The following is a 22,732-nucleotide window of genomic DNA, read 5'->3' as shown; positions in this document are numbered from 1 at the left end:
AGGAGCCTGGTGGGCTACAGTCCACACGATCACAAAGAGTTGGACACGACTCAAGTAACTTAACACACACACCATGTTCAAAGAGTTATGCAAAGGGCCCACCCATGTGACACGTAAAATGAACATCACCCTGCTTAAAGAATACAAAACTGAGAAAAACACATTCCTGCTCCAAAGGAACTTACGATGATAAGAAGCAGGAATTGCACACACACAGCACAGACAGGAAGTGATGCCAGAGGCACAAAAGAGACCATAAAACATTAATGTAGAAGGTCGAGTCAGTCGTAAGCTGGAGCACATCTCAGCTGAAACTGTTTGCCTTATGCTGAAACATTCAACATTCTTTCTCTTACCCTTGGTCTGACTGATAAGTGTCCGCAGTTCCCAACTTCTTCGAGTTGACCCACTTGAATCACCTTTTGGATATGCTGGTTCTGCAGAGAGTATTTTTTCATACAAATTAGTAAGACTTATAAAACAAACAGGCATATTTGATTCAGAGCCAGAATGAAATGTAGGTGAGTAGTGATGATTAGTTAACCACCAACCTGTCATTCCCAGTGATTAATTTGTTTGATGAGAGTGAAAAGCTGTCTCTACAATCATTTAGAGCAAACTGTACCAAACTGAGAAGTTGTGAATGGGGTTACAGGACTTTAACTACACTGAGGTTCCACAAGTAACAGCCGACAGAATACTGAGCAGAAACTGGATTTTGCTGGGGGGCGGGGGTGGCGGAGCGGGAGGGGTCCCCGCTTCCCAAGGTCCTACCCAGGAGCACAGCAGAGGTACAGGAGCAACCGTGTGGTTTCTGGGCAAAGACTCCTAGTGCTGCATTCTAATAAAACTCAAGCCTGTCATCTACAAGCACAGTGCCAGCTTCTATTTTTAAAGTGAATTAAGAGCACTCAACAGTTAAAGTATCAGGAGCAGTAATTTTCCAACATTATTTAGTGACAGGGGAGAAAGCGCACGTGTAGGAAGGCGTCTGTGTGACGAGGCCAGCGCGCCCAGCACTAGGCCTCGCCAGCGGAAGCCGGCGGCCCGGGCGAGCGGTGGGGCGGCCGGGGCGAGCGGTGGGGCGGCCGGGGCGCGGTGGGGCGGCCCGGGGCGAGCGGTGGGGCGGCCGGGGCGCGGTGGGGCGGCCGGGGCGAGCGGTGGGGCGGCCGGGGCGCGGTGGGGCGGCCGGGGCGCGGTGGGCGCTCACACTCACCCTCGCGCTCCTCGGTGGGGCTGGAGTGGCGGCTCAGCGACCTGAGCTGCAACTCGGCGGCGATGGAGGCCAGGCGGTCATTTTCAGGGACGCTGGAACCCCTGTTTCAACATTTTAAAAATTGAACTATCAATCTGACAGAACTTGAAAGATTTGTCTTCTAGAGCAGCGATTCTCCACTGGGGGTGACTTTGCCCCCCAAGAACATCGGGCATCCATGGGTAAAGGACAACACGAAGGACAGCCCCCAAACCCAGACTGATTCACCCGAAGTGACGGTGCCGCTACCAAGACACCTGTCTCTGGGGCTTGGAAGGAGGACACAGGAGAACCTCGCTGCACAAGACATGGCTTCACTCAAAGACAGCAACAAAAACAAAACAGTCGTTGCTGAAGTATCACTGACGTGCGGAAAGCTCTCTAATTTAAGCCCAGGATGGATTAAAACTAGGAGCCAAATCTGGCTAATATTTAAGATGATCACCACATTATATTCAAGTACTTAATTCCATTTAAAGTGCTAAAATCATTACATGATTCACAAGAGCTCAAGTCTCTTCAGGAGCAGGTGGAAGGGAACGCCTAACCACTTCTTAAGCAGCAGCCAAGCAAAAGGGCAGAAGAGCAGGAAGCTTAACATGTGAAGGGCAAAGCTAATTTGCAGCTTTTCCAGAAGCAAAGTGTTCAGCAATCCAGAATGAGTCCACAAAAGGGTATATCAAGCCCAGAATTAAATAAGGGCAAGCGTTAAATTATAATTCAGATCATCTGAAATAAATACGGTGTTAGTTTATTAACCAGTTTAGTGCGTATTTTTTTTAAACAAATGATATAATGAAGTATGGTAGCTTTTATGCTTTTTTTATTACAGACTGAGTGGGTTTAAAGCAACATGGTTTATTGGACAGACATTCACAAATTATGAAGTGTGCAAGGCTTTTTTTAATCTCCCTACACTCTCAAGTCTAGTGCAGTCCGTGTTAAGTCTGGAGTGAGGAGGCTATCTCCTGCTATGTAGTTCATCAAGAAGTCTTGGCATCGTTTCACAGAAAAAAATCACTGATGCTGAAGTGAAGAAAAAACACCCTCCTCCTAAACTGCGCCAATCCTGGGACCACGGAGAAGCCACTAACATCCCCATCTTCCCGCTTTCCCCGAGAGGGGTTAGCCAACTCCACATCCTCAGACTTCTGCCAGGGCAACAGGCAAGAAAACAGAGTTCAACCAAATGGTGTACGGGTGAACGCCTAACAGCCCTCTGCAGGGGGAGCGGGAGTCTGCAGACTTCAACAGCTTCTGTGGTCTAACAACTGACTTGCACAATTCCTGAAAAACAAACAACCGGCTCTCGCAAACCAGTTAAGAGCTACTCCAGCAAGCAGAACACTGGAAGGCTATTTTCTCAACAATGGCAAGATCGCGGAAGCCCGTTTCCTAAGTCAAACCGTATGGAATCAAAGTGCTGACTGGATATCGTGGGGCAAAGTAAAAATTTCCCTGTGGCTGCGTATCTCTAAGGCAGGCCAGTGCCGCACACAGGCTGCCGCGGTCAGCGAGCCCGGGAACCACCCCGCCTCCCCCAGCCCATCCCGGCCCCGGGAGCCTGGGGCAGAGGTTTGCATTGGAGGGTGCCAGGGGGCTGACCCCGCGGGCCCCCTACCTCCCAGCACACACACCGCCAGGAAGCACAGACCACTTCACTCCTCGGTGAGGAAAGGCCTTCAAGATGGCACGTTATGACGGAAGTAAAATGTCTACACCTCAAGGACTGTCCTAAAGGATAAACGAAGAACACTTCTGAAATGCTGCTCACAACACACTTGAGAAACCACCTGGCCAGGGCCTGAGGCCAAGGGTGGGCACAGGCCAACTGTACAAAAACCTGTTCCAAGGCACGCACCCCCAACTGACCAAAGCCTGAACCCAGAGCTCACAGAATCTTTAGTTCTGCAGAAACCGCGTGGGAAGCGCAGTGCCGGCTGAGTGTTCTCAACTATGACTGCGTGTCAGGGCTCGTCAGCTCCCTCACTGAACGAACAAAAGAGACAGCTGCAAGCCCCCACACGGCCATGAAGCACTCGTGGATAGGTCTGCCGTGAAATGTTCTCAACATGAAAAAAATAGGGTCAATGGGAATTTGTTCAATGTTAACTGTTAATTTTTTTTTAGTTTGACTGCTTAAGCTGTAAAATACTTGGGCTTTCTTTTTTTTAGGTTATAGACAAACATTTGTTACTAAAAATTAGGGAATATTAATTATTTTAAGGCATGAGAAAATGGGAAATATCTGTAGACGTTTTAGACTGCTATAAACTAAGTGTAAAAACACCTTCGTCTTCATGTTGATGTATGGCAGAAACCAAAACAATATTGTAAAGCAATTATCCTTCCATTAAAGATAAATAAATTAAAAATACCTTAGTCTTGGACACAACTGAGTGACTGAACTGAACTAGTCTATTTTAAATTCTAAAACCACGTGTCACCTTTCTGCCAGCACACTAATATTTCTTCTTGGGAGCAGGATAAAGAGCACTGAGTTCTTTCCCAGTTTCATCGCTTTTGTTCAATTTTGTTTGACTCTGTCAGCATCCTTACAGGAAGATGAGAAGAGTGACAGTGTCCATTCTATCGCACAAGGGTGGATTAAGAGCCACCAAATGTCCTTTCTCCTTTAAGTATCTGAGACCTTGATGAGATCCCCTACACGTCCCCCTCCGCCACCCCACCACCAAATAACTCGGCCAAAATGGGAAAAGCTGCCACGGCCTCAGTACTGTTGCCTGGAGCTTGCCAAGTGTCTGACAGCTCTCTCTAGTAATTATCTAGTCTCCATATGAGATACAAACCTCATGAACTCATTTTCCCCACCACTATAAACGACTTCTAATCAACAGCTGTGTATATCAGGAAATTGGGTTTGAAAAGTGATTTAAAATAAAACAAACCACCACCACCACTTCTAGATATAACCTAGAGAGAGGTCAGCTGTGAGCAACCCCCGAGAAGCTCTTCAGGAAAGGTGCTGTATTTGCCAGAATTCTACCAGTGGACCAGGTTCTTTCACGGATACTCCCTGCACGGTTATTATTGGCAGAAACTCTAGTCATTTGGATTAATGTTTGTGTCAAAGAAATATAAAAATTGGGCAGATAATCTACTTGTGCTGGAGCTTTGGGGCCACGACACCCCAAGGACGGCCCTTAAGCATCGCCTGACCACACGAAAAAAGCCCCACGAGCCCTGGGACACATCCCAGAGCCGAGGCCACAGCAGGAGTGCAGGGGTGGGTGCGGGGCAGGCGGGGAGACCACCCGTGCTCACGGGCACTGCACCCGGGGCGAGGGGCGGGGCAGACTACCTGGTCTCATGGGCACCGCTGATGGGCTTGGGCGGCGCCGGGTCGCTGCCCAAGGGGCCAGGACGAGCGGCGGCGGGCGCGGGCGCGGGGCTGCCGAGGCTCCGCACGTCCGCGGGCACGCTCCGGGCGCTGGGAGGAGAAGAAGAGGTTCAGGAACACAGGCGAGGAAGGGGACGGGCTCGCACGTGGTTTCAGGAAAAGATAACACAGGGTGAGGAAGCAAAAAATCATCTTCAGACAGAAAACACAAATTGCTCTTTGAGATTCAGGTCAGGTGGCTCAGTGGTAAAGAACTGGCCTGCCAATGCAGGCAACGCACATTCCATCCCTGGGTCGGGAAGATCGCCTGGAGGGGAGGGCATGGCACCCCACACCAGTCTTCTTGCCTGGAGAATCCCATGGACGGAAGAGCCTGGTGGGCTACAGTCCCCGGGGTCGCAAAGAGTCGGCCACGACTGAAGTGATTGAGCACACACGGCCGTGAAAAAAGTAACTAATTTCAAGCTAGTTATTTTTAACAATAATTGTGGTCCTTTCCCAGCCAAGTACTGCAAGAAAGAAAACTAACTTAAAAACTGCTCGACTCTCAGGGGAGAGAAACGCTCACTACTTCCACATGCAGAAACGCCACCACATTCAAGGGAAGCGTTTTGAATGTATCAGAGTTTCCAACTCACTCAAAATTTAAGTTGCTTCATAGTTACATACACACATAGAAGTCAAGACTGGAAGGGTCACTCCAGTTTTTATCTCCAGCTTTTAAAATGACACTTAGTTCTGCTTTTCAAATGTTTACCATGCTATGCACACTCAAATTTGTTTTCCTAAAGTTATTTTTCAAAGAAAGGAAAAGAAAGAATTATTCCAAAGCTGGAAAGCATTTAGTAGCTGGCAGTTAAAAATAAGCTGAGAAACAAAGTTATCTTGAAAGGTACAAGTGTGCTTTAAATTGGCAAGTCTTCTTTTGTGACTAAGGCAGTGTGGTGTGTCTTCAAGAAAACGAAAATAAGAGCTTTTAAAAACGTATAAACAACACAGAAAACAGTATTTGGTATCAGAGCAAGCATCAGCAGGTCTCAGACTGGCATGCACATCAGAGGAGAATTTGTACAGCAAACGTCTACACAGGCACCAAATACCTGAATCCCTCTGGAGTTGGGATAATCAGATGCGGGTTAGGAGGGTCGCTATGGCATCGCGGCACCTTCACGGGACGGGGGCTGTTCCGATGAATGGCTGTCAGTGAAAAGAGTGACAGAAACAACTTGTTAAAGGAACTAGCAGAAAACTGTCAGGCCAGGCAATTCAGTGGAGACAGGAGGCGGCTTACTTTTGCTGGTGACCAAAATAAAACCATTTATGTAAGTAGGAAAATCATATTACATATACAAACACTGGGAAAATGTCACTCTTTGGAAGCTAATAAAGTTATATTACACATCCAAACTTTTCTCCACCAAAAACATTTTTTAAATCCTGGAGTGAAATATATGTAATGTATGACATGTGACCCATTGAGGAGACAGATTAAAATGTGGTTTATGCAGCATTTCTCTACTAAAAAGGATCATGTCGTCTCCACTTTTAAAGAGATTCTGGCCAGGGGTGACCCTTCGATAGGTTCTGAGCTGAGGACGGGTCACTGTTATTTTCCTGAATGCAGGGAGTTTAATGCCTTTAAACCAAACCAGGAGGATGGGCACTAGTTTAAACTGACTATTCTTTCCTTCTTTTAAATATTCTGGTAGAGGGTAAACAGGGATAAAATTTTAAACACAATTTAAAACACACCTTACCTAATAACTACAAAAATGCTGACAATTCTTTTCCCCAATAACTAAATGCAACTAGTCATGAGTATGATATATTTTGCCTGCTTCTCCCTAACAGGTTTTCCTCTGACTTTTAACTTTGTCTTAGCCTTCCTTAGTTTTTAGGTGTAGGTGTGTCAGCCGCTCAGTCGTGCCCGACTCTTTGTAACCCCATGGACTGCAGCCCACCAGGCTCCTCTGTCCATGAGATTTTCCAGGCAAGGATACTGGAGTGGGTTGCCATTTCCTTCTCCATTAGTTTTTTAAAACACCGTATTTTCTCTTCATGTGCTAATGAGTTTAGTCTACACATGCTTTATTCCAGTAGTCACGTACAGACATGAGAGACGGATCATAAAGAAGGCTGAGTGCTGAAATACTGTTGCTTTTGAACTGTAGCACTAGAGATGGCTATTGAGAGTCCCTCGGACAGCAAAGAGATCAAACCCGTCAATCCTAAAGGAAAGCAATCCTAAATATTCACTGGAAAGACTGTTGCTGAAGCTCCAATACTTTGGCCACCTGATGTGAAGAGCCAATTCACTGGAAAAGACTTTGATGCTGGGAAAGACTGAGGGGTGGAAGAGAAGACGAGATGAGACAGAGGATGAGATGGTTGGATGGCATCACCGACTCAATGGACATGAGTTCGAGCAAACCCCGGGGGACAGTGAAGGACAGAGAAGCCTGGAGCACTGCAGTCCAAAGAGTCAGACACGACTTAGTGATTGAACAACAACATTTTATTCTAAATATGTTTTACCCTAAATGAAATGACTTCCTTCTCCATGGTTCCTGTTTACTTTTAATAACATTACACAGGAAAGAGAAGTACCCAAATTGGAGACATCTAAAGGGAAAATCTGCAAAACAAAAATCAAGGAAACGTTCAGAAGCAATTTGTATCTATGGCTCATTATCTCAACTATTATAACCCTAGATGGAAGAAACTCTAGGCAAATTCAAAGACAAAAAGAAAAAAAAAAAAAAAAACCAGATCTGGCAAGAATGGTGATGTCTTTAATTCAGCAGACATACTGAGAACCACTGAGTCAAAAATTACTGCAAAATTTTCCCATGAAGATATAAAAAAGACATTGTTAAAACACAGACAAGTTTAACATTCTTTGTGCATGAAACAGAACATTTAAGAGTCTGTGTATTTAACTGCTATAAAGCTATTTCATTGAAAAGAAAATCCAAATGGCCAATAAACATAAAAGAGATGCTCAGATTTCATGAGTGGTGAACATTTATCATAGAGATGCTCTTCATGGCAAAACTAACAAAACATTTAAGGGAATGTAGCAGACACACGATGGATACAAGGCCACAGAAGAGAGGAAGCTGGATCTACACGTGCTGACACGCAGGGATTTCTACAATCGTCAGCGATTAACATCCGAAGTGATCCGATTTGTATACAGTAAACGGGAGGGGGAAGAAAGCAACAGTGTATATGCTTGTGTGATTATATGAGCGATAAAGAAAGGTGCGGGAGCATGCATCTGTGTACTTACATGAGCAAAGAGAAAAAACAAGGTTCTACACCAGACTGTTATCATCTGCTTGTGACAGATGATGACAGAGCATCTGGACATTCTCGTGGCGACAGAGTCGAGGGGGAGTAGAAAGCAAGGGGCGAGGGCAGTGATGCGCTCTCACATTCATTCATTCCTCGTGAGGACAGAGTGCCCCCAGGGTGAGTCCTGCCGTGTGCAGAACACCACGGTTCACAGAACGCCGGCACCTCACTGAGCCCTCTTCAGCATCCGATTTTAGGCACTAGAAGGGGATGCTCAAAGATGTTCGATGAGTGCGCCCAGGTCACTCAACTCCCGCAACCCCTGGGGCAATCTGGCTCTCAGGCCACCCCGGGGCCGGGAGGAGGAAGAACACCGCGTGCCCACAGGCAGGGCCACGAGCCGACCGTCCCGCCAGCGGCACGAGGCAAGGCGCGGCAGCGACTCACACCAACAGCCCCCGCTCCCCGGGGGGGGTTTCCTCTCTTGCAACGTTCTTCTACATGCTCATTTTCTACGTGATTTTTCTGCACTGTAATTTTCTTCTTCTATAAATAAAATGATTCCTCATGCAATAAAATATTTTGAAGAAGTAACTTTTACTTCAATAAATCCTATGAAAACATTTTAGAGAAGTAAGTTTTACTTCTGAACAAACTCTGAGAGACAGTGAAGGACAGGGAAGCCTGGCATGCTGCAGAGCATGGGGTCACAAAGAGTTGGACACATCTGAGCGACTGAACAACAGCAATTTTTACTGAATTACTGATCATGTATTCTTATGGAAATATTTTAGGAAATCAGAAACTCAAAGTAATTATGATAATATGCTTAATGAAAATTTTGATGAGAATATTTAACGTTTTGTATAAAATGTTCACATGGTTTCACAAATGATAATTCATTTCATAGAAATGAGAAAAAGCAGTACAAACTGGGTGAATTTTAAGGATACAGAAATCAAGCATTAAAACCTAGTCTACTAACTTGGAGTAGCTAGTAAGCAGCCTTTAAGATAATGCTGTTGCTTAATAAATTTACCATTTATGAATTATTTTATTTGTGTAATCGAAATTGTTAAAAATGTCTAAGTTTTCTTTTCTGGTTATTACACATAAACATAGTTTTGCTTTTGTTTACTATCTCAAGAATGGGGTAAGATAGCCTTTTACTGATATTTTGTTTTAAAGCTTCAACATATACTGCAAAACTATATATTAACTATAACTGAAAATTGTAATTTGAGTATATTATAGCATGACAATTTTTTTCTTTTTTAAAATAAAACCAAACAGGAGTGGGGGCGGCGGTGGCAATTAGGAATCTTCTAACTGGGAAGATGGGTGAAGAATGTGGGTACCGGGGAAAGCTGTGAAGAAAATAAACTCATCCTCCTTCCAAAGGTGAGGAAGGAGGGGCAGAACAATCACACTCACCACCTGCGGCAAGAAAGGCCTTGCTTCTTAACAGAAAGTGTTTCTCCAAGTCTCTCCTCCCCAGAAGGAAAGAGTTTAAGGGGGAGAACGGAATGAGTGGTGATGTAAAAAAAAAAGAAAAAAATTATTTAATACTGCTGCAAGCATGGACCACCTTAGGTTCCCATTTTAATTTTCTAGTTAAATTCAGAAAAGCTCCTGTGGAGTTCTGTGTGCACCCCTCATCCCTGTAACTTTCACTGTCATTTTCCTGAATGCTCTTAGTCTCCGAAGCCCTTTAAACGGCTGCAGTTTCTGGACAATGTGCTGCTCCCAGGAGGGGCGCTTCACCTGCTCTCTTACCAAGGTACAAACCTGTAATAGGGCTGTGCGGCTTTCCTATCACATGGCCAATGCATTCGTTCATCAGGGCTTGCAAACTCTAGAAACCGAAGGAAATGGGAAAGGAGGAGAGAAAAAATGCACACGTTCTCAATCATATAAGGAGCACAAATTAAGCTTTCAGCATATTTAAAAGAAACATGCTTTCCAAAAAAAAGAAAAAGAAAGATACTTTCCTCAAGTAAATACTTTCAAAGTTAGTTTAAAAGAAAACAGGTATGAACACAAATTAAACACACACGGAACAAATTTAAGATAATACAGTACACAGTTCCATTTCCATAAGTGAAAGCAAACTGACATTCAGCTCCCCACAGTGCAGTGACGTGCACAAGCCGAGGACTGCTCCTGTGATCATTCTACTGGAGGCTGAAATGAACGAATCTTAACAACATCTTCTTGATCTGATAGAATTTATTTGAATACTGTGATAATATTTAACATTTGGCATGATGCTCTAAAACACCCCACGCTGGACTTTCCTGGTGGTCCAGTGGTTAAGAATCTGCATTTCCACTGCAAGGGGCAAGGGTTTGAGCGCTGGGCAGGGAACAGTAAAGAATCTGCCTGCAATGCAGGTGACCTGGGTTTGACCCCTGGGTCAGAAAGATCCCCTGGAGAAGGAAATGGCAACCCACTCCAGTATTCTTGCCTGGAGAAGCTCATGGACAGAGAAGCCTGGCGGGTTACAGCCCATGGGGCCACAAACAGTTGGACACGACTGGGTAAGTAACACTTTCACTTTCAGGGAACCAAGGTCTCACAGTAATGCACGGCAGTCAAAATTAAAAAAAGATACACACTGAACTGAAATAGCTATTCCTCGCTCTTCATTAAGCTGCTAAAAAGCAGCAGCACTTTATAAAATACAAAAAACCGACACTTATTCTGTAGGTGCCAGCCTGCATAAACAACTGCATACTGACTTGGTCAGCTGAACAACATGGTTATAAAAAGAGCAGGGAATGTCCTTCTCTGCTATTAGAGTACAATAATGTCTCAGCATTAGCATTACGATTAGGTGAACATACTGAAGACCCACTTTCTATATTAATAAAAAAAAGTACACAGTCAGAAATAGAGAATGATCCACTTGCTCTTTCAGGAAAACCACTTGAGAACATCCCATACCAGGAAGTCGTCTTCTGGCAGAGCAGAGATGAAGGAAGGCTCGATGGCTTGCAGGAAGTCAAAGCCCTGAGTCGCCCACCTGTCGCGCAGAAGAGTGCAACAGTCACAAAACAACCCAGCACGCGCCACAGCCGTTTTAGTCTACTCAACGCTGAAAAGCAATCCGATTGGAAAATTACTGTCTAGGACAAAACACATTTGTGTCTCTATCTGCCTCCTGTTCAGTGAGATTATAGGGCGTTTTGAGAAAGACGAATGGCTTCTTAGTAAAGGAACTGGCTACCAATTTCTTTTCCATTTAACACTAAATAATGGGCATAAACTTTACGAGGAAAGGAGGAAAGAAGATTAGCAATTAAGAAGACCTGTCCAGGAAGAATGTGAACTGCTTAAAGATAACTCATTTTGGAACGATTACAAGAGAAAAAGTGTTTCAAGAGTTATCAGGGTTTTTATGTAGATAGGTTCATTAAAAAAAAAAAAAAAAAAAGAAATAAAAAACTGCTCATCAAAGAGTTCCAAATGCTTTTCCATCATCCGCTCAGACCCCCCATAAACCGTAAGAAGGGAAGTCTCCAGCCCGCGGGGCTCAGGCAGCAGCCGTCCTGCGCGTCATTACCTGGGTCTCGTCCCCCTGCCGCTCTCACACTTCGTCAGGACGTAATTCATCCATTTCCGGGCAAAGCTTATATACTTGTCTCCTATCTTCTGCTTAAACTCGCCAGACATCAAACGAACAACTTCTTTATGATACTGTAAGAAGATTCATGCATATCAAAATTAAGCAGAAAACAATTACACAAATACTTAACACACCATAATGCTGTTTAAATGTCATTTTTCTAAAAACGAAAAGCAAAAGCCAGTGAACTTTACATATTCTAAAAAGAGTGTGAAGCGTTACAGAGAAAACAATGTCTTCAAATGCAATTTCACAAAGGTCTTACTCATAAGTTTAAATTTTAAAACCAGGTAACTATCTGACAGTTTAAAAGTAACCCAACATTTCTGACATCCAGCAAGGGTGTAAGATGACATTCTGGACTAAGCTGTGATTACAATAATGGGATCATGAGATGTGCCGTGCAAGACTCCTAATGCTTCTTGTCAGTAAGTTACAAAGCTATGGCAAAACTGTAGCATGCTTTGCCTCTTATTTTGTACTTACCTCGAACCCAAAATTGTACCCTTGGATCATGGCTTCTCGGTAATACTGCTGCAGTGTAGCAGACTCAGATTCATCAACTTCAGCATCAAATTCTGAAGTGAACATGTGGTCCACACGGTCAATGGCATCACTTATTCTGTTGCAGAGCTCTAGGGCATCATTCTAAAGAACCCCAAACCATAATTAGTCCAAAACGGAACAGATCACACAACGACCATCTCATTTTAGAGGAAGATTCCTTTCATCATCACACAGACATTGACCATTGTAATACAGTCCAGTCATATTTATTTTGGTTTTTCAAAAGGAATGACCAAAGAAGAAAAAACAGTTTGGTATTGTTATTTGTATTAGATATTCTTAAAACCTGATGAAATACAAGCGGAAAACAACCGATTTGAAATACCATGCCTGATTACATGGTGGGCTCTGAATAGATGCTTACAGCCTCAACATTTCTGCACATCACACAGAGTCGCGTCTCCCCTGGGTGCTTGCTCAGGCGTTGAGCAGTGCTTCAGCGCCACAGAGTGAACTAAGGACACGTTTCTAAGAGACCTCTAGTGTTACTAGTCACGCTGGCCTCGTCCCCCTCAGGGCAGTTCTCCACTGGGGCCAATTCTGCCACCCCAGGGGACACGGGAGACGCTAAAGATCGTTCTGGCTGTCCAGTGTGGGGAGGGATGGCGGAGGGTTGTGAAACCTCCCGGCATCCACTGTGCAGAGGTCTGGGATGCTGGCAGACACCCTACAACCCACAGGTATGGGTGGTGCTTAGTCGCTTAGTCATGCCTGACTCTTTGTGACCCCATGTACTATAGCCCGCCAGGCTCCTCTGTCCATGGGGATCCTCCAGGAAAGAATACTGGAGAGGGCTGCCCTGTCCTCCTCCAGGGGATCTTCCCAACCCAGGGATCGAACCCAGGTCTCCCGTATTGCAGGTGGATTCTTTACCATCTGAGCCTCAGGACAGTTCCCCAACAATTACTGACTGACCCCATAGCACAACAGCCCCACGCTCGGGTCCCTTTCCACTCACCTTAAACACACACAAATGCATTACCCCTTTCCCAACGGGGGCTCCGGATGTGCTGTGACACGGGAATGCCTAGTGCTGTTTAAGTCTGGATGTCGGTCAAAACCCAATTTGGTGATGTACTCTCTGCTCTTTCTCTTTTCTTTTAATGTGAGCATATTGAAAGTAAACTAGGTAACTCTCTAGTGAATATCTGTATTATTTATTTGTATATAACGAGCAGCTTATTTTGTTAACAAATCCTTCGAACTTGAGACGCAAGTGAAAGCTTTCGGCAAAACGTTAATTGGTGCTATGAGCAGGATTTGTGAGACAAAATGCTACTCTTTAAAAAAAAAGAGATTAAGCGTGATGAAGTTTTTATTCCCAAGTGGGACAATTCACCTTATTGCTCGTTAGCTAGCAAATGGGACGTATTCACTGGATTATGTGAGAATTGGAATCTTAAATTAAAGCAGGCCAAACTTTTAGAAGGCTTCCCTGGTAGCTCAGCTGGTAAAGAATCCACCTGCAATGCTTGAGACCCTGGGTCAATTCCTGGGTCGGGAAGATCCGCTGGAGAAGGGGTAGGCTACCCACTCCAATATTCTTGGGCTTCCCTCGTAGCTGAGCTGGTAAAGAATCCGCCTGCAATACTGGAGTCCTGGGTTTGATCTTGGGTTGGGAGGATCCCGTGGAGAAGGGAAAAGCTGCCCACTCCAGTATTCTAGCCTGGAGAATTCCATGGACCATATAGTCCATGGGGTCGCAAAGAGTCGGACACGACTAAGCAACTTTCACTTTCACTTTTCAAGCGATTCCCTTATGCTGTATTCCAAACTATTCTTCCAAAATCTTCGATGACTCTCTGGGGCTTAGAATATGAAATTCAGAATCCCCCAACAGTCTGATTTTTGCCGATCTGATTTTTTACCAGCCGCATCCCCTACTTCTTCCCACTCTACCAGGATCCAACCAAACCAGACTGATGCTTTGTGAGTATTCCCGTGACCCCGATCCATGGACACCACGCCCCAGTGTTTCTCTCACTGGTCTCTTCCCAACCCACACCTTCAGAAATCCTCCCCAGCTGAAGTGCCTCCACGGCAAGCTGCTACTAGGAGGACCCGGTCTCCCCTCCTGTGTGTGCAGTGACAGCTCAGATCCTTAAGGCTACAAACTTTTCGAGCTCAAGGATAATCAACATCGTATAAAATTCTGTACTCTCCAGAACTCATTAACTCAAACTAAAAGAAAAGACAAAAGCCCCCTGCCCTGGTATTAGAATGGTGTGACAATCTATAAAGGGGGCTTCCCTGGTAGCTCAGTAGGTAAAGAATCCGCCTGCAATGCGGGAGACCTGGGTTAGATCCCTGGGTTGGAAAGATCCCCTGGAGAAGGAATGGCTACCTACTCCAGTATTCTGGCCTGGAGAATTCCATGGACTGTATAGTCCATGGGGTCGCAAAGAGTCAGACACGACTGAGCGACCTTTACTTCACAATCTATAAGGGAGAATGTTTACAGCTAAATAAGACAAATCAGATTGGCAGAACAAAAATAAGCATTTATCAAACTACTTGTAATTTCAAGAAGTCCTTCTTCAGGAAGTAAAGCCGTGATGTGCCTGAGAAAACTGATGGCTTGTGGGGCAGTGATGAATGGAGTACAGAATAAAAAGTAGGGAAAACGAGAAATAAGGGCAAGAAAAGGCAAGGCTCTCACTTGTCATGAACTCTGAAAGCCTCTCTGCCTGTCCACAATCCACAACTGGTTTTCTCTATTATAACCAATTTGACTGAATCATCTATTAAGTGAAAGAATAAATCTTTTTTTTAATTACACATTTTTGGCTGACAGTACCTCTAGTAAATATTGGTAATTGCTAAAGGAGAAATAAACTGGGTTAGGAAGGAAGAGACCTAAGGTCCAATACTAACCAAACATGTGACCATTAAGAAGTCACGTAACTACTCAAATTTTCACCCTTTCCAATTCTTACGTTCCACCGTTCCAAAGAAGATCCAGGAAAATTTTTAACTTAGACATGGGAAAGTGGGGAGAGACAGAGAATGGAGACGACACTTTTCAGAGCTCAAGTCCCTGGAGTACTTAGGTTGTAACACACCAATACGTCCCTGGCATCGCACCAGATATAAGATACAGTTGACGGTGAAATACCTTCAGCTGCTGCAAAGCTTTGGCGATGACGGGCTGACTGGAAGTCTGCTCCTGGTGTAGAGTCATGAGCCCTTCGATGGACTGCTGGAAAGCTTTTCTGTGGATTACGAGCTGTGCAGAGTGCATGACCACGAGTAAGAGATTGTCCACCTGGGGAGAGAAGCGGGCCCAGGGCTTACACACAGACCCCGCCAGCTGTCCACTCCAGTCCAACCCCCAGGCCCTAACACCACCCACCCCAGGGCTCCCCGGCCAGCAAGCACCTGATGAGAAAGTACATCTTTGGACTAAGCTGTTCCCCTGGAGCAACGCAGCGGGCATTGATGGCTACACTCTCCAGCACAGCGGGGAGGAATCCCATGGGACGGTGTGGGCAGGCGGTGTCTAAAGCACGCTAGAACTCCAAGACAATCCTCCTGGAGCAGAGACGGAGTGTGTGTGTGTGTGTGTGTGTGTGCGCGCGCGCGTGGAGCAGCGTGTGAAGGTGGAAAATGCAGGGGTAAGAATGGGATGAGATGAGGGGGCTTGTATAAAACAGAAACCAAGCCCGTATTACTTGTGTTAAGTGACAGTCACTGCAGTATTCTGAGTAGACCTGGGATGAGATGTATGAATTGTAAGGATCGGTCTGGAAGTACCAAAACAAGCACCGAACGAGAGGGAGGAAATGTGAGGCCTGAAGCAGGGAAACTACAAGTGGGGCCCTGCGACAGTGCAGAAAAGGTGATCAGGTCCGACCCCAGGAGCGGCTCTGGGGATGCAGAGGAAAGCTCATTGACTGGAAAGGCTTCGGGGCTGGGGGAGCCATTTAAGTGGAGGAGGGCGGAGGCTGAACGTTTGTGAACGGCCACATCCTGGTTTAAACACCTGAGTGGACGGAGCACCAGTCACTGAGACTCGTGCTGGGGGGCAGTCGGCCGGGGTGTCCGCTGAGTCCGAGGTGCAGGTGCGCACTCACCGCCATCCCGGAGCTGAGCACAGTCTGCGTGTGTGTGTGTGTGTTAACTGGGGGAGAATTCCTGTCCAGTGCTGTAGGGCGAGCTTCTGCGGCTCCACAGTGTGAAGCAGCCGCATGTACACACGCATGCCCTCCGGCCTGGACCTTCGCGCCCCCAGCCCACCCTCGAGGCCATCACGGAGCAGCGAGCCGAGCTCCCTGGGCGACACTGCAGCTCCCCACAGGCTGTCTATCTTACACACGGGAGCGTATGTGTCGGTGCGACGCTCTCTGAACACAGTGGCGTGAGAGGCTTCCTACGGTTTTAGTTACTGAGGCACACAGACCGTCACAGGATCACTGCCAGGGAGGCAGGTGACAACCTGACCACGCAGAAGAAAGGAGTCAAGTAGCCGGTAAAACGGTAAAAAGTTTGTCTTGTTTAGAGTGATTCGCCGCTAAATCAACACTTGAAGAGCTGAGATATCTGCAACTACAAACTAAACGAAGGAGGGAATTTCTTCCAGGTCACAGGTGGGTGCACCTAACTTATGTACTTGGCTGAAGTGAGGAAAGATATAAAACATTTCAAATACTTCAGTACAACTGAAGAACTTCCCAGAATATTTTAGTACAGTAACAAAACAAAATCATCAAAACATCAAAGTCTAAGCAATACGTGTTTCTGGGGCTTCCCCAGTGGCCCAGGGGTAAAGAATCCACCTGCAATGTGGAAGACCTGGGTTCAGTCCCTGGGTTGGGAAGATCCCCTGGAGAAGGGAATGCAACCCACTCCAGTATTCTGGCCTGGAGAGTTCTATGGACAGAGGAGCCTGGCGGGTACAGTCTATGGGGTCAAAGAGAGTCTTCAAAAACAACAGCAGTAACAACACTGCCTCCAGGCAGGGCGGGGAGCGGTGGGGGGACGGGCGGGGAGACAGACCTGCATGCTTCTCAGGGTGTCAACCGTCTCCACCGGAGGCGCGATCCTGACAGGCTGTGCCTCCCACGCGGCCCAGCTGTGCTCTGAGTCCGGAGCGCGGTCCCCATGTTTGGTCAGAAGCAGATAGTCGTCAATTAGTGCCTCATCTGAATATTTGGAGCAGTCCTTCCCTGCAGCTGCATTGAGTAACTGCAAAATAATGCTCTTCTCCTCAGCAAGAGCGTCTGGAACAAACACCTGCAAGTTTTCTAAGCCAGGAATTTGTACCTGGAAGAGAAACAATCCAAAATCCTGAATTCAAGAACACCGTCTATTACAGAAATGTTACTGTGCATGTTTCGGGTTTTTCATCTGCATCCTTAAAACAATTTAGTAAGCATGAAGAACTTTGCTTTTCTAATTATAGCATTGGGAACTTATGGGGCAGTCTTAAAATTGGGGTCCACATATCGACTGCAAAGCCTAAAATGTTTACCACCTACACCTTTAAGAAAAATTTCTGTTTAGAGTAAGAAAGGTAAAACAGTTCTACCGCCTTAAGTGCGCACCTTCACGTACTGCTTTGACTTCAGGACGTCCAGGAGGTCTCTGACTGGGGCCGAAAGTATGAACTCTGCGGCTATTTCCAAGTCCTAGGGTCACAGTTACAGAGAAACTTCTTTAGGGTTAGCTTTTTAAAAAGTAAAAAGAGTTTGATGGGAAACAACAAAATTCTATAAAGAAATTACCCTTTAATTAAAAAATTAATTAATTTTAAAAAATAAGATAGAAGAAAAAAATAAGTAACAGCTCGTCAAAACTGTGAACGCACCTTCCTCAGCATCTTGGCAAACCCCAGTGCCTTGGAGGCTCGTTCCCTGGCCTCATGGAAGAGCTCCTTCAGGGCTCGGCTGACCTCTATAACCGATCTCCTGCCAGGCGGACAGAAACCCAGTTAGAATTCACGGGGGGATGCCAAGAAACACACAACAGTAAAGAAAGAGCAAATTCCAACTCACATTAATAAAGCCCGAAGATTTTACAAACAAGCAATGATTAAGAATGCACTCGAAATATGCTGAAGCTTGCTCCCCACAGTTTTCTAGAAAGTACTTGCAAATATTGGTTATATAAGTGCGGCATACTTAATAACGTTCAAATGACAGTTTCCTCAATTTCCTAAAAACTACATTCAGTTCAGTTCAGTCACTCAGTCATGTCTGACTCTTTGCGAACCCATGGACTGCAGCACGCCAAGCTTTCCTGTCCATCACCAACTCCCAGGGCTTGCTCAAACTCATGTCCATCTAGCTGGTGATGCCATCCAACCATCTCATCCTCTGTCGTCCCCTTCTCCTGCCTTCAATCTTTCCCAGCATCAGGGTCTTTTCCAATGAGACAGTTCTTCGCAGCAGGTGGCCAAAGGATTGGAGTTTCAGCTTCAGCATCAGGAATGAATATTCAGGACTGATTTCCTTTAAGATTGACTGGTTGGATCTCCCTGCAGTCCAGGGGACTCTCAAGAGTCTTCTCCAACACCACACTTCAAAAGCATCCTTCCAATGAATATTCAGGACTGATTTCCTTTAAGATTGACTGGTTGGATCTCCTTGCAGTCCAAGGGACTCTCAAGAGTCTTCTCCAACACCACACTTCAAAAGCATCAATTCTTTGGTGCTCAGCTTTCTTTATAGTCCAACTCTCACATCCCTACTGACCACTGGAAAAACCACAGCTTTGACTCGATGGACCTTTGTTGGCATTTCATTAGGATTTCACTAGGATACATAAAATACTTTTGCCACCTGATGCAACTGAGAGCCGACTCACTGGAAAAGACCCTGAGGCTGAGAAAGATTGAGAGGAGGAGAAGGGGATGACAGAGGATGAGATGGTTGGATGGCATCATCGACTCAATGGACATGAATTTGCGCAAACTCTGGGAGATAATGAAGGACAAGGAAGCCTAGTGAGCTGCAGTCCATGGGGTCACGAAGAGTTGGACACGGCTTAGCGACTGAACAACATTAGGATAATTCTTGGAGTAGGAATTAGGTTCTTGACTCTCTGCTCATGATCTAACTAAAAAGGAGCAGTGAGCCAGGAAATGTTTAACACCAGCTCCCCCTAAATTATTGTCTTGTGTCGTGTTTGCTGATTTTCTCGGTGTGGATACACCCATCATAGCGATTTTCAATCCACCAACAGGACATCACTGAGCTGTGACTTGGGGGTGTGCACGACCCATGTGGGTGCTCTGGAGCTGGGACAGTCAGCCCTGCACATCACTGCGTGTGAACCCCCTTTCTCGATCCACCCCCAGGAAACAATCAGAGCACTGTAAGAGCCATTCTCTAGTTCACCATCCCAACGACTGAACTCGCTTATTCTGTATCTACCATGTCAGCGCTCAAAACTGCAAGACCTTCTATGAACTGATTCATTCCATTTCTCAATAATTCAGTATTTTCCCAGGTGAGAGCCTATGTAGTAACTTCTTTCTTTAATCCTGGTATAAAGACATTTCCGTGTTCTGAAATCCCAAAATGTGTTTTCTATCAAATTCTGGAAGGTGAGAGAAAAACACCTCTAGAGAAGTTAGTTCCGCCTTAGCACTTCCTAATATTGATTCACAGGGTACTATTGATAATTGGCCACAAAATAGCTCTATGAGTGACACGTAAGCCGCAAAAACAGCACTTTACCACGGTTCACCCTCAATCCTGTCTGCACACAACGGGAGAAAACAAAGTAGGTGAGCCAGACCGGTTTCATGTACTCAAGCCGAACGTTCAACAGAAGGGGTGAGGTAAGTATACAAACAACAAAAATGCACCAAATGTCAATTAACGTATTCACGGACTACTACAGAGGCTTTAAAGGACAGGAACTAGTTAACTAAAGACAGTCCGGAACATGTGAATGAATTCTACCCTACTAGTTCTTAGTCGACTTAAACTACATCGTCTCTAAGGATTAGATTAAATAACAGTCACCTTCAAAGACAATTTCACATAAAACCATAACTCAAAGATCACACGAAAAAAGACAATACAGCAGTCACGCATAAATCCCTTTAGATCTACAACCCACGTTCTTCAAGTCCAGCGTGATTTGGCTTCAACAAGGCACATTTCAGGCTCACTGCCAAGAGTAAAACTACATGAAATCAGAAATGGGAGAGGAAAGGAAATGCAACTTCAACCTTATTTCATCTGAAGCACTGCTGTCGTCGGCACTGGTCCAGAATTCTGCACAGCTCTCCTGTAAGCCAGACTCTAGAAAACTTCCTGTCGATTTCAGCAGCATTCCTGCAATGTCACTAAGGAACAGAAACAACAGACATAAACCAGAGAAGAAAAACTGTCCCCACTCAGATTCTCTCAGGAATGAGAATCTGAAAGATTGAGCTATCATGTCAGTAGTTCAAAAATCAATGACAGTGAGACTTCTCTTTTAATTTAACATCATGATTAATGTGAAAAAAAGCAGAATCTCGACTGTGGAATGTATCTACCTTTGTTCCACTACCAGCTTTTCATTATAAACCTTAAAATCTTAAATTACATTCACAGTAGCTATGTAATTATCACATGTTACTTTCATCTTAAATGTTTGAAATGGTATAAAGTGGGCTCAAATATATATCTATGACAAAATATTTTTAAAGGCTCAATAAACTAAATGATAGCATAAGAAACAAACTGAATTCCTTAAATGCAATCACTTTTAAAAATTTCCATCACAATTTTCACAGTCAATGAACATGAACTACTGTAATCACTGATGCTTCTCATCAAGTATACAGTCTAAATACTAGGGTTAAAATGCAAACCCAAATGTATAAAATAAATCTAAATGAGTTCAGTGAAAATTCAACAGCAGCTTACTGACTTCTGTGATGAAAGGAGCGTATAACCTAGTGAAGCAGAGCAGGTTGAGTCCAGAACCAGCATCAGAAGGGGCAGAAGGTCACCACTAGGGGCGCTGTCTGAGGGTGTGGGTTCAACGGGTCCTGCGGGCAGTGCAGAGGTGTAGGAGCCAGAACCACAGGGGGAAGAGGGGTTCTGTCAGGAGGAGCACGGAGGAGGGAGGAGGGGGAGGCACGTCGAGGAAGGACAGGAAGGATGATCGAAGGGCACGAGGATGCGTTAAGCAGGAGGCACGTTGGTGAAGAGAAACTGCTGAGCTGGGAAGAGCAGAGGAGCAGGGGGAGTGAGGCCAGGACCAGTGACCCAGCCGTGCCGGCGGAGGCCTTGGATGTGCTGCGACCGTGTGATCTTCCTCTGGCAGGCAGAGGGTGGGCTGGAACAGTGACCGAGTGGGGAAACGGCCTGATTAAAAACATGCCTGTAAAGAGCAGTAGTGTACAAGGATATCCAGGATAAATTAGTTAATCAGTATCTGTTATGGAGTAACGAGCAGTGAACGAAAGAGATAAAATTTCTTCAGTAAATGGAGGGGAAAAAGAAGCAATAAATCAAATAAAAAAGAAAAATATAGAGTACTTCAACTATTGATAAGTGCTCTGGAGAGGAAAAATTAAGAAGAACACTAAGATGCTCTTGCAGGTAGGGGTTTCAACTTTAAATATGGAGAAGATAGCATCTGGCCAAACCTACAGGAAGTGGGGAAGGAAGTCGCAGAGATAACTGGGTGCAGAGCAGTCCGCGCACAGGGATGAGCAAGCGCAAAGAGCCTGAGGCAGGAGCAGGCCGGGCCCACGGAGAAAAGGCAGGGAGCCACCGCGGCTGCAGAGGACGCACAGGAGAGCCGGGAAAGGACACAGAGCTCACGCAAAGTCAGACTGCGCCTGGCACCACGGGGCACGGTTCAGGGGCTCCCACTTCTCCTTGAGTAAGGAGAACCACTGGCGTATTTCAAACAGAGGTAAAAATGGTCTGCAGGGAGATCACATCAGTCATTCCTAAAGGAAATCAATCCTGAATATTCATTGGAAGGACTGATGTTGAAGCTGAAGCTCCAACACTCTGGCCACCTGATATGAAGGGCAGACTCCTTGGAAAAGACCCTGATGCTGGGAAAGATTGAGGGCAGGTGGAGAAGGGGACAAAAGAGGATGAGATGGTTGGATGGCATCACTGACTTGATGGGCGTGAGTTTGAGCAGGCTCCGGGAGATAGTAAAGGGCAGGGAAGCCTGGCGTGCTGCAGTTCATGGGGTCACAAAGAGTCAGACACGACTTAGTCACTCGACAACAGTAACAAAAAATGGTCTGATGTACAGTTTAACAGGATCACTGAGAATAAACCTTAGAGGGTGACGGGCAGAAGCAGATTCCTGAGAGAGCTGCTATAGCAAAATACAAGGAAACGTAACCGGCTGGGAAGAGGGGAAATGGGCAGTGGTGAGTGGAGGTCAGACGCTGGTTATATCCCAGAGGGACAGCCACGGGGAATCAGAGATGGCGAGTGAGAGAAAGAATGGGGTCAGGGTCAACGCCAAGACGGCTGGAACCAGGGAGAACGCTGCAGCAACACAACAAACACCCAGAACCACGACAGGGCGGGTGGGCGGCCCCTCAGCATGGGCAGTGTCGCGGCTCCGGAGCTTCTCAGAACACGGGTGCGAAGCTGAAGGCCACAGACTGCACGGAAAGGGACCTGAAGGACGAGCCAAAGATAAAAAC

General features: G+C 45.7%; 1 protein-coding gene across 8 annotated transcripts in view; it reads right to left on the bottom strand.

The window, feature by feature from the left end:
• MAP3K4 (mitogen-activated protein kinase kinase kinase 4) overlaps positions 1 to 22,732 on the bottom strand; it is a 139,296-nt gene that overhangs the window by 14,021 nt on the left and 102,543 nt on the right. For 7 of the 8 annotated variants that reach the window (XM_043888466.1, XM_043888469.1, XM_043888468.1 and 4 more), the window contains 13 exons: positions 20,288 to 20,404; positions 17,915 to 18,014; positions 17,652 to 17,735; positions 17,104 to 17,370; positions 15,224 to 15,373; positions 12,028 to 12,189; positions 11,479 to 11,612; positions 10,860 to 10,938; positions 9,702 to 9,768; positions 5,717 to 5,813; positions 4,578 to 4,706; positions 1,217 to 1,317; positions 357 to 437 (listed from right to left, as the gene is read on the bottom strand). In XM_043888466.1, coding sequence (XP_043744401.1) covers positions 357 to 437; positions 1,217 to 1,317; positions 4,578 to 4,706; positions 5,717 to 5,813; positions 9,702 to 9,768; positions 10,860 to 10,938; positions 11,479 to 11,612; positions 12,028 to 12,189; positions 15,224 to 15,373; positions 17,104 to 17,370; positions 17,652 to 17,735; positions 17,915 to 18,014; positions 20,288 to 20,404 — 1,568 coding nt within the window. The remainder of the gene's footprint in view (positions 1 to 356; positions 438 to 1,216; positions 1,318 to 4,577; positions 4,707 to 5,716; positions 5,814 to 9,701; positions 9,769 to 10,859; positions 10,939 to 11,478; positions 11,613 to 12,027; positions 12,190 to 15,223; positions 15,374 to 17,103; positions 17,371 to 17,651; positions 17,736 to 17,914; positions 18,015 to 20,287; positions 20,405 to 22,732) is intronic. The other variant, XM_043888470.1, reaches the window with a different exon arrangement.

Source organism: Cervus elaphus, chromosome 26 (genome assembly GCF_910594005.1).
Source record: "Cervus elaphus chromosome 26, mCerEla1.1, whole genome shotgun sequence".
Taxonomy (NCBI): Eukaryota; Metazoa; Chordata; class Mammalia; order Artiodactyla; family Cervidae; genus Cervus; species Cervus elaphus.
The sequence above is the reverse complement of the archived record's forward strand: the minus strand, read 5'-3'. Positions and strand labels throughout refer to the sequence as shown.